The sequence below is a fragment of the Petromyzon marinus genome, chromosome 48, assembly GCF_048934315.1.
Source record: "Petromyzon marinus isolate PM22_M1 ecotype Great Lakes invasive population chromosome 48, UKy_Petmar_22M1.pri1.0, whole genome shotgun sequence".
Lineage (NCBI taxonomy): Eukaryota > Metazoa > Chordata > Hyperoartia > Petromyzontiformes > Petromyzontidae > Petromyzon > Petromyzon marinus.
Genome location: NC_133714.1, coordinates 2197533 through 2209372, shown reverse-complemented (window position 1 = coordinate 2209372; position 11840 = coordinate 2197533). Strand labels below are relative to the sequence as shown.

At 43.1% G+C, this 11840-nt stretch overlaps 1 protein-coding gene across 2 annotated transcripts in view; it reads left to right on the top strand.

Moving 5' to 3' along the window:
• The first annotated feature begins 2599 nt into the window (after positions 1-2599).
• LRGUK (leucine rich repeats and guanylate kinase domain containing) overlaps positions 2600-11840 on the top strand; it is a 22610-nt gene continuing 13369 nt past the window's right edge. The window contains exons 1-9 of one of the 2 annotated variants that reach the window (XM_032972440.2): positions 2601-3060; positions 5171-5278; positions 6032-6113; positions 6254-6354; positions 6497-6578; positions 7058-7182; positions 7389-7532; positions 8636-8716; positions 10885-10971. In XM_032972440.2, coding sequence (XP_032828331.2) covers positions 2818-3060; positions 5171-5278; positions 6032-6113; positions 6254-6354; positions 6497-6578; positions 7058-7182; positions 7389-7532; positions 8636-8716; positions 10885-10971 — 1053 coding nt within the window. In that variant the 5' untranslated portion in view covers positions 2601-2817. Of the gene's footprint in view, positions 3061-5170; positions 5279-6031; positions 6114-6253; positions 6355-6496; positions 6579-7057; positions 7183-7388; positions 7533-8635; positions 8717-10884; positions 10972-11840 lie in introns of both variants that reach the window. The other variant, XM_032972441.2, reaches the window with a different exon arrangement.

Below are 11840 nucleotides of genomic sequence, written 5' to 3'. Positions count from 1 at the left end.
TGAGTGCCTGCCACACCGCCTGCAAGTGGTGTTTTCACATTGTGTGTATCGTGGAGGGCCGCAATGAAGGCCACCAGGGGCCACCAGTCCTTGCAGTGAAGAACACTGCTCTCATCGAATCGTAACCCAAAATCAATACGACGAATCGAATATCCTGTGCTGGCGTGTAAATGATTACACCTGCTGAAGCCATAGATCGGTTACTGCAGATTTCCAGAATGTTCGTGGGCTCATTATTTCCCAAGTGTATGGCCACCCTCTTGTTGTGGAAGGATGCTGAAGACCTTTTGGCATAATTTGAAAGGGTGGAAAATTGCCTAACAAGTGGCCAAAACATTACCATATATAAATTACCTTTAGTGGAGGCTATTCTATCATGAATGTGTCGTAACAACAGTATATATACGTTTACAAAGAATTATATCTTCTTAAATAATATGCTCAGAGACTTTTTTCTGTAAATTTCTGCCCCTCTGTGCTCCTCAGTCGCGGTGACGTCACGCACTGCAACCAATCGGCGTGAGCGACGGGGCTCATTAACATAATTTTATACCTCGCGCTTTCGCCCAGGCTGGCTGGCTGCTTGCTGATCGTTAACACGCGTGTCAATTTACCTGTAAACGTGATGATACAAACTTCCGATAATAAAATAAAGGTGAGACACCCTATCCACGCACTAATAATTTATAATCCTGTGCTGAAAAAAATGCAACATTATTTGCAACTTGCCGTCTTAACACTTTACAGGCAGTCCCCGGCTTACGAACGGGTTCTGTTCCTGAGGCATGAGTTCAACCGATGGTCGTAAAGTCGACGCACTAATTGTACGAAAGCCCCCACTTACGACAACACATTGAACAAATTCCGTACAAAATAACTTTCAATACAACTCGTCTGACTCGCACTGGCGAAACGAAGCACCCAAACTATTTTGCTTCAGCGGAGCGATCCTCCAACTATAATGAGTCCTTAACGTCACCGCTGGGAGTGTGTGTGCACGCGTGTGTGTACGTATGTATGTGTAATGACGACTTCGACACACTTGTCTTGAGATGGTTTCTTTATTAAAGAGCCACATTCTCACACTGGAACAGGCGGAGACCCCACTGCAACAGCCCCGAGTCTCCCGCGCATCTCCCTTATATACGGTCCGAGGCCACGCGTGCACCTAGCCTGGCACAAGCGCCGTGGTGACGACGCCGTGGCGAATGTCGGTTTTTGCCACGTGCTTGTTTACTGATAAGTAGCGCTCTGCTCCTCATCATTAAATCCTTGCGGAAGTTTTGCGGGTTCCCGCTCGTAGGTTTCATAATCTGGTCCTTAATTTGATGTCCGATCCCTCTCAAATGGTCGTGTACGATAACACTTTCGGAGGCATTACTGGTGAAATTGAGGAAATCGCTTCTGTGGTTGTAACTACCTCATTTGTGTTTGTGTCTGTGTGGTTTGGTGCTTTACCTAGATTAGTTCAGTTAATGTACGTGTTTGGGAGGAAACCGGAGAAAGGGCAAGGCGGGGGAGGGGAGACACTCCTATAACCGTACAGATGTAAACAGATGGCGATTAATCCACTTGCTGGCGAGCCCAGGGCTTTCACGGCAGAATTGGACAAACTTCCCAATGGAAAGACGCTCGTGATACTGAGTCCACGAGAATTCGCGATTAACTATCATGGGCAAACCCAAGATCATATTTTACAGGAGCATAAACCAATCACGCGAACCCCGATCGATCATCGCAGCAGCGGTTGTTGGATGGCCATCGAGCAAAGACGGTCAAACGCGCTTCTGCAGGGCCCGTCTGGAACGTTCTTCCTTCCGATATCAGGCATCCACTGGAGCTATGCACTGTTAAATCGTCCAGATTGAAAACTCAATTATTGAGAACTGCTTTTTTGTGTTTAGTTTGTTGTCATTCACCCGCACCTCCGATTAGCACTGTTGGCTACGTACGGTGCGAAAGAAGTTCAACATACATACATACACGAAGCTCTGAATAATATACAGTAGTAATCTCATCCCAGTCAAATCACCCGGAAAAACTAAGCGGGCTTGGGCTGAATAGTGCTTGGATTGGCCACCACCGTGCATAAACAGGTGCTATAGGTTGCTGTGGAGTTAGGTTGTCAACAGGGGAGCGACTGAAGCAATTGCAAACCATTCTTTTACCGTACTATGCTTCAATCAGGAATGTTTTAAGTATGTTTTTTTAAATTAATTGTGCATCACTGCCAACGGCTGCAGCGACATCACGAAATTATATGTACGGTTAAAGGGGGAATGTGTGGTTGTGTTGTTGTTGTTGTTCGTGGGGGCTGGGATTGAGCTATCACTTGTGATAGCCAGGTCGCTTCTGAGAGTGTGTCTTGCCTGGTAATATAAACAAAAATAGTTGTTTTATTTGTATACATAATTAAAGTGATGTGTTTACCTCTCCTTTACTTTGCACTCCTAATCGTGTCTTTGTGTCGTTTGTTGCTGTAACGTCCTGACCTGAATCGACTGGAATTCTGTTTAAAAAAAGAGCTTTATAGCTCATCGGATTATCCCTCCGGGATAAATGAACCATTCTGACCGCCACTCTGCCACCGCTCCGCACGTGTTTTGCCCACGGCCCCGCCGCGCATGCGCACACCGCGCACACACCACGCGTCGCCGTGGCAACGCGCGCAGGGCCTACCTGCAACGCCCGAAGCCTTTTTTGTTTCGCAACAACGCATCTGGAACGCCAGTCAATGCTCGCCCGTGATTATAATCACAAACGACGACGGGCAACGCACAGCGTTCACAATCAGCGCCACAATATAGCCACGCTCTGATGGAGAGGGCGGTGGTTATCGGCGCCCCGTCGCCTTTCGACGCGTCTTTCGGGAGGCCGAATCTGTTGGGCAGCCAGGAGGTGAACATCTTGCACCTCGCCGACCTCCTGCAGGTGCACGACCACGATGAGGATGAGGACGACGCGGCGGAGGCCATGGGTGACGAGACTTCGGTCCCCGCCGCCTCTGAGGCCAGGCCCGACCGCAGACATGCTTTGCCGGCGCCGAGAGCCGGCACAGAGGTGAAGCGTCTGAGCAGCAACATTCATCAACCTTTTATTACGAATAACATTCATCATCTTCGATCGGTGTTGTCTCTATCGCCGTCCATCGTACGAAGCCATCCCCACATCTCCATCCTCCAACTCTCAGCAATTTACTTCTCCGTCCTTATTTTTATTATTCCAGTGTCTTTATTGCCATCCATTTCACATACTCCACTTTGATTTTATTTAACGCAGGTGGATTTTTTTTTCTCCGCGTCCTCCGTGTGTTTCGCTCAACGTTTAGAAACACGCGTTTAAGAGTTTTTGGCTGATATAAATTCCCACGTGATAAGCCACTTCGTTGAGCTATCATTTGTGATAGCTTTTGAAAAAAAGAGCTTCACAGCTCAGCGGGCCTTACCTGGTAAAAAAATATAGTAGTTTTGAATTTCCTTCATAAACCCAGCCTCTTCGCCACCATCAATCTCTCTCATCCCTCAGCAGTCTCCATAAATGTCCAACATCCTTAATGCGTTATCGCCATCATCTCTACCCTCTGTCTTCTCCCCATTCTCCATCCAAATCATCCATCTCCGTCCTTCGTTTGCTAGCTCCCTTCTCATCGTCTCTACGTATTTTGGTTTTATTTTGGTGTTTTCGGACCAATGGATAAAAATTGTGTGGTCGGCATGTTTCCTGTTTTGCCATCTTCAAATGCGACACTGTAAAAATCAAACTGCCTCCATGCTCAGACAGGATGACACATTTTTGACTTCCCACTTCGTTGATGCTTATCCTCGGTACGATTTAAGTAATCTGCCAACCCTTATCATTGTTATCAGCCATGATCAATGAATTGTTGGGTGCAGGACTTTGCAAGCCATCAACGACGCAGCAATCTATTTCACTTCCTGCACATCAGCCGATTTCCATCGCTCCATCTGTTGCCGTGGTCACCCTCCGTGGGTCGTGTAAACTTCCTTCGGCTCCATCGTTAGTCTCGACCCACCGATCGCCCTTCTTGCAACGTTTTGCTGTCCAGGTCCAGGTCAACTGGGCTTTATTAATGAGTACCTGGTGCTCTGTATCAACAGCCCCGTGGAATGATACTCTTAGGGTCTTTCGGTAAAGTCACGATCGCAACACAGGCGATCGATACGTCGTGATCTTTTATTTTTCTACCTACGTGACTTTAACGAAAGACCCAAGGAGTATGAATTCCTGCAGTAACGAAAGCTTTAAATCAAGCCCCGTGGAGATAGAGTTTAATTATAACAATAGGGTTTTACCCTTTCTGGCAAATAAAGCAGGTGTTAAGATGTTAAAACACCAAACATAATAATTTTTCAAGGAATCCTGTCTGCATTAAACATACGTGCTGGTAGTGAACATGCAAAGAAAAAAACATAATAATGAATATAGACATAGTCTTTGAAACTGATTGGTCCACACAAGAGACAGCTTTATTTAGAGCCAAAATGCGAACAGCACAAAGACAACGCCACTATCAGCGCATTTATAGCTCGGGTGAGCAGCTACAATATGGGACCTTTCTTGCCAGTATCAAAATATAACAATAGGTTCTACCCTTTCTGGCACGAAAACAGGTGAGTTAAGATGTTAAAACACCAAACAGAATAATTTTTCAAGGAATGCCGCCTGCAGTATTAACCACACGTACTTGTGGTGAACATGCACACAAAAAAACATGCTCTGGCAATATGCGCATTGTCTTTGAAACTGTTTGGTGCACACCATGTAAAGCTAACTTCTGGGTACGAGGCTGACCACACCACCCAGTCATGCAATAGGCCCACCTTCATATGTGCTCACTCGCAGTACTTTTACCCCACTCGCATAATTCGTGGCCAAAGCTACAAGTTGGGGCCCCCTTGACAACCACCATGAGATGTTTTCAACAGTGTCAAATAATAAAGTAAATATTCAAAACGCGGTTCAAATGTATTTTGTGAAAATGCTTCATAATGTTATTTAGGCAAGATTAGCCGTGATATATACCCCAGTTGCAATCGTGCAAAACAAATTAAATATTGGGGCCCCACCTGACCAATTGCCGCACCGTCTGAGCTGATAATGTACTTCCGCCACTGCTTAGACGCTTTTTGTTTATCTGTGTCACCTGTAGCTCCGAGTGGTCGAGGTGCTGGATCAGGATACAGCGGCTCATGGTCTTTCCTGCCTTGGCCACTCGGCTCTGGGCACAGATCTGGTGTACCTCCACCTGGCACTCCCCGTGAGTACAATATTCAGATTTATTACAGCAGAAGCTGGATTTAAGCACACGTATCTGATTTAGGCATAATGTCCTTACAATACGCTGGTGTGGGGAAGCCAATGGCAAATTTCTGATACAGGTAGACTTCAATATAAGTACCGTATAGCTGGACATTACTTCCATGGGGTCTGATTTTATGCGGCTACTACTGAATTAAAATGAGCTAATTTAGGAGCCATATGCTATGATGTATTAACGAAAACCTCACTGAGTTTCTAATAATGTGTTTGAAGGATTATCCAGTGCTAAGATGTTTGGCACTTGTCATGTTATGTGGGAGGAAACCAGAATGCCCGGAGAAAGCACACACTCACAGAAGAAGATGTATGGTTTCATGCTTTTATTGCCACCTTGTAGCCTACTTGCAGCCCAGTGAGTTTGGAGGGTTTGACACATCTTTGTGATATACCATCCCCTATCTCCAAAGTGCTCAATCACAGGCTTGCACCTCCAATTAGCACGGTTGGCTACGTATCATGCGAAATAAGTTCAACAACGTACATACATTAAGTTAGCGATTTTCATCCAGAGTAACATACCTAGTAATATATTACATGTGGACGCAAGTCCAAATGTTCAAGCTTTACAACTTGACCACACGGTTATAGTTAGTAGAATAACTTTGTACTCGTGTGTATTTATTGATGCGTGGTGATTCTAATTTAAAATATTTCACATGTATTTTTGCATATGCATTCATTTACTCTACAGGGGTATGGGCTCAAAGATATTGGGATTCTATCTGGCTATGTTCACATACAAAAACTGGACCTTTCTCACAATAAGATTAAAGGTAAGAGAGCCACATTTTAATGATTATGTTTTTCCTTTTAGCATACGCTTGAATGAGTTTGCAATAATACTACTTTGCAACTTTGTAATCCTTACCAGAACATTGCATAAACTGTTGTTCCCATCTTGAATATATTTCAGAACTTTCTGTTCTTGGTAACATGCCGTATCTTGTGGAACTGAAGGTCTCGCATAACCAGCTAACAAAGCTATTTGAATTTTCTATTCTCCGTTTCCTCAAGGTAAGTTGATTGGAGAAGCAAACGCATTTAGCAAATTGCATGAGTGTACCTTTACGTTTACCATCAATACATTGTTTTCATTGACTTGCTTGTTAATACGTTGCCGTAATATTTGTTGTACAACCTTATTTTTCCTCTATAGGAGGCTGATTTCTCATACAACACCATCAGTGAGATGAAGGACATGTCTGCTTACAAATCCCTCACAAAGCTCGTTCTTGACAGTATCCTTAAGCATGTGCATTTGAAGTGCATTAATTCATTGTCACGATCTCATTGCATGTTTACTTTCAACGTTTGCCCATTTAAAGTATGTACAGTTGTATAACTATTAGACCTGTAATGATATGCCAGTGATGAGATTCGATGAATTGTCAAGATTTGGGGTTGCCACTATTCAAGAAGCAAGTATATATGTTTTACATGTTGGTGCACTATAACACCTCTAGTGACTGCAAGGGTCACGTGAGCTGATTACATACAGCATATACGAATTGAACACAATCGATGCGCAAATATGATTCTATGCACGGCTTGTCGGCGTAATACACTTTCATCCATGAATTGATGTAGCGTTACACTTTGTACAGATACTATGCTGTAATTCTTCTCTTGGTATTTAATATTGTCTCTTTATGCAGGCCATATCTTCGTTTGTTTCAACTCCATTTGGCTATTCCTCAACGTCCGTCTGCCCTGCCAGACAACAACATCAGTGAAATCATCGGCCTGGAGGAGTGCAGCAGCCTGGCTTATCTAAGCCTCGCACACAACCGCATTCGACGTCTCGATGGGCTGGGCAGCCTTCCCCTGCGCTATCTCTGTCTGGTGCGTTGGACGATTGTCCTATTTTCCAGGCTAGCTGTGTGTCTGCGTATTGTCCACTTCAACGTTTGTTGGTGCAGGTTGCACGGAAACGTATAGAAGCGTCGTGTTTTTAAAGACAACACTGTGCGACACTGAAATGCGTAACCTGGAGGGGGTTTATTACCTCTTCGGAATTTCAATATACAGGATGTTATTGTGTTCATTAGAGAGGCAACCACCTAAGAAAAATAACAGGTTTGGAAAAACTCTGGAAGCTCGAGAAAGTGGACCTGTCTGGCAACAAGATACGGAGCCTCAAGGGACTGGAGGGACACTACCGCTTGCAAGAGTTGGACATGGAAGGGAATCAGGTCTGTGGCACCTATATAACCTAACCCTGTGGCATCTCATACATATTCCACTGCTGGCTGGATGAGGGCCTCTCTACACCATGGGGGTTGTGGGGGTTATTTGACCATACTTCACAACGCTGGTCCATGCGGGTTGGTGAAGGTGAGACGCATAGAAGTATCATACAACAATTTAGCTGAACTGCCCTCTGCTGTCCCACATTTAGTCCTGCAGCCTATATGAATGATGATCATACATATGTATGGTGGTTGGCAATTCAAGCACTTTCCAGTCTTAAGCCGGCTTAGCTTTTGAGATCTGACAAGATTGGGCACATTCCAGGTTATTTGGACAGTTCATAACTCATCCAGCACTTCCGATTAGCACGGTTGACTATCCTGAATGCTAGCCACAGTATCCCTTTCCAATCTTCCTCCAAGAGCTTTACATGAGCCAAAGGAATGTGATCATTCAGCCCCTCCATGATTCAATATATATATTTTTATTTTGGGCCAAAATCATAAAATGTAACTATAAACAACTTTATTGACATCATAATTTTCAGCAGTCACTCAGTCACTATAAATGGGCATTTCCACAATTTTAAAGATATACATTCCAGAGACTTCAAAGATGATGGCTAATCACTCTTATATTAATGATGTGGCTTTTTACTTGGGCATAGTATGTCACCCAATTAAAATTATATTTGAGAAATAAAGGTGTTTATTTCTTCATATCTTTAGATAAGAGATAAATGCTCATAAAATACCACGGCGTGGAACGTAGTAACATTTTCATCCGTGCTGGGAAGCTGACGATGCATTCAGCTTCGTTCATGTGTCAAACTATTGACTTCCGTTTATAATCCATATTTTCAAAAGCCATTGATAACTACCTTCAGAATGGTACTCCATATGCAGTGTTAGGATGAGTCTGACATTTAAGACTGAGGTTCCCTAATTGTGAAATTGGCCATATAACAATCACAAATTGTGCATGTGCAGTTCAGTGGATGTGCCATGAGCCTAATAATTTATCTTAATTTATGAATTGTTACATCCATAATGAAGATCCTTGCTAGTGGATGTGCATTTTGACTGGTCGGCTTTGATGTCTGCAGATAACGGAACTGGCCGAGGTGAAGTACATTAAGGACCTGTCACTACTGAGGGTGCTGAACCTGCTGCGAAACCCAGTGCAGGTGAGTACCTGAGTACTAGTTTCCCTTCATTTTACGTTCACATCTCAAACTTCTAATAAACAAGATGCTTGGACAGCAGTTATTCCAACACTATCCCTTGAAGTGGTATTGTCATAATTTGTCAACTTTTTATTGAAATTCCCAGTCAACCTTCATTCAGTGAGAGGTTGCTCACTGTTGGTCCCCATCATCTGGAACTCATTCTTTTCCCCTGCCATCCATGTTGTCGACTTCCTGTCCAGTTCAAGTATAGGCTCAAGACATTCGTTTTTCCCTCTACCTATGGCTGATTCTCTCCATAAAATAAATATGATTGTTGTTTCGCTACAGTCTTAAGATGCAGTTGCATTTAGATGCTATGTAATTCCAAATTGTATTGTAAATTGTAAAATAATTTCACGTAGTTTGGAGGAGATACAATAATATAATTTGTGATTTTTCAAGTGTCTAAATGTGGCCACATCGCAATTTGTCCATGTAAAGGGGGAGGGGGGGGTGTGCATCGAAAGGAAATAGGAAAGGTAAGTTGTTGTTAAGGTTATTTTCTTCAGAGACAGAGTGCAGTAAGATAGCGAGCAAAATGAGATGCCATTATGGTTAGGTGTGAATTAAAACACTACGAGAAACGAGGCAAAGAGAAATTTACCAATCTTAGGCTTGTACCTGTACAGTGCAAAGGAGTTGGCATTGCAGATTGATCGAGATGTAATTCCAGGTGATGGGGCAGCAGCAGATAAGGAGAGACGACGTTCCTTGAGTTGAGCTTCTGAGATTCATCCGTTGGATAAACATAATTTTAGTCCATTTGTAATCCATCTTTGGTAGAAGTTATTTGTGTAAAACAACTTTCTGCATTTTCCTACTCAAAATTATGTTTATTTGGATTGTACTGTGTTTTGCCATGCAGTCCCATTGTAGTAGTTTCTGTATTAAAAAATATATAACAATTAATCGAGTGCGTGTGCACGGTTACACAGCGCAGCAGTGCCACCCCACGGTTGGAGAGGTTCCCTGCCACTTACCACGTGAAATATCACACTTTGTGAAGCGGTCGTGAGGAATGGGGAGGGGTAGTGGTGGATGGGTGGACAGACTCACAGCACACCGTATAGTTTATTTGGTGTTTACAATAGCACGCACACATACTTCACAAACTAATATGTGCATTACATAGGTTCACATGACCGACACGCATGGGAAGGCGTTTATCCATCAGTGGAATGACAATAAGCCATACAAAATTTAACAGTGTATAATATATTGATTTTAAGAATTGCACATCGAGTTATAATTTATAAGACTACAGGTGTCATCTTTGTTGGGGAGAGGTATAATGAAAATGTTGCTGTGTACAGAGTGGACTGTGAGGTGTGGCTAGCACATGTCAGTGAATAGATGGGGTTGAATGGGGCCACCCCTTGTTTATATAATACCAACCCCTATGATTGGTTAAGCACGGACTCCAATATCTTGACCATTTATTCAAGCCGTAGGCTTCTGTGTGTGTATACGTGTGTCATGACATGTGTGTATGTATTTATTTTTACTTTCCTTGTGTCAAATCCACTGCTGGATTTGGGTCTCCCCATGCCTATTCAATCATAGGGGTTGTTTGTGTTTGACCACTGTAGTCAGTGCGGGTTGTTGAATGCAGCCAGAACCTGTGCTGAAAACGCTCACTACTGATGTTAACCATGGCCAGGAATCAAACTCAGGATGTGTGGGTTAATCGTGCAGTGTGGTAGCTACTATGACACTTCTCTCCCCAAGTATTTAATCCCACACACAATTGGGAACATTCTGCTCACTGGTTACTCATGAACTATAATTTTCTACATTTGAAATAAAGAAAATGTATAAATATAACCTAATTACATTGTTAAAGGCATCCGTATAATATAGTGTTCTTCACTAATTTTCAGAGGGAGAGCCACTTTTTCCGATAAGACATCACTTTGAAGGCTGCCACACATTTGAAAACATTGGGTTTGACAGCACAACGGGGTGTTTTCACATTTGTGTATTGTCGGAGGCCGCAACACATCAGAGGCTGCCAGTGGCCTGCGGGCCTTGCAATGAAGAACACTGGTATAATGCAAATACGTATTGCGGAGTGTATGCCACTGTTCTATTGTGTGGCCGCATGCGGGCCGTCTGGGAGGGAGCAGGAGAGTCCAGGACACCGCATCGCCGCCGTGTTCCAGCTGCAGACGCTCGTGGATCTTGACCTCCGCCGGGTCACCGTGGAGGAGAAGGTGAGGGGCCGGGTCGAACGCATCCAACAATCTTTTCATGATTTTAATATTTACGACAATATTTAATTGAGAAGAAAATCTAAACTTAGATGTATATTTTAGATGTACACACCTCATGTAAATCTACTGCTGAATGAGGGCCTCCCCTCACCATTGGGGTTATGTTGGTTATTTGACCATACTTCACCACACTGGTCAATACAGGTTGGGGAAGGCAAGGAGAATCGACGTGGGAATGCAGAATTGCAATAAAACAATGGAAGTTGGCGACCTTGTATATGCAATGCATCATTATTTTAAACAATTAACACAAGTGTACAAGCCAAACAGTATACATACATACATGAAGTGTATTTATTCATAATAACAACTCTTTGATCTTCTAATGTACAGTTGTGCAAGGATTGCTCCCATTATTGATCATGTCATACGTCTGTCATCTAGTGGAACAATCTGGGGTGAAAATATTGTGGCTGATGGTCAGGGACATGCTCCATTAACTACAAAAATGTTACTGAAATTGCGCTGAGATAGGGTATAGTAATATAAAGTCCCTCCTTTTTGAAACACCCTCATGAGTAGTTTTTTACGTAAGTGTTTTAATTTAGAAGTGTCCCAGAATTGTTTTTTTTTATTAACAACAATTGTATTACCCAGGAAGCAAACTTTTGTTAAGAGTAGACAGATTAAGTGGGTGAGAAAAGTAAATAACTTAAGATCAATGTGCGGCTATTTGTGGGGAGATGATACTGTAAAAAAAGAACACTATCAAATGTGTGATCGTAAAGTGTTCCAGTGGGCTATCTTACGAAATATATGGATGATCAACTTTGTTCCAGGACACCTGTCAGTTTATAGCCAGTCAATTT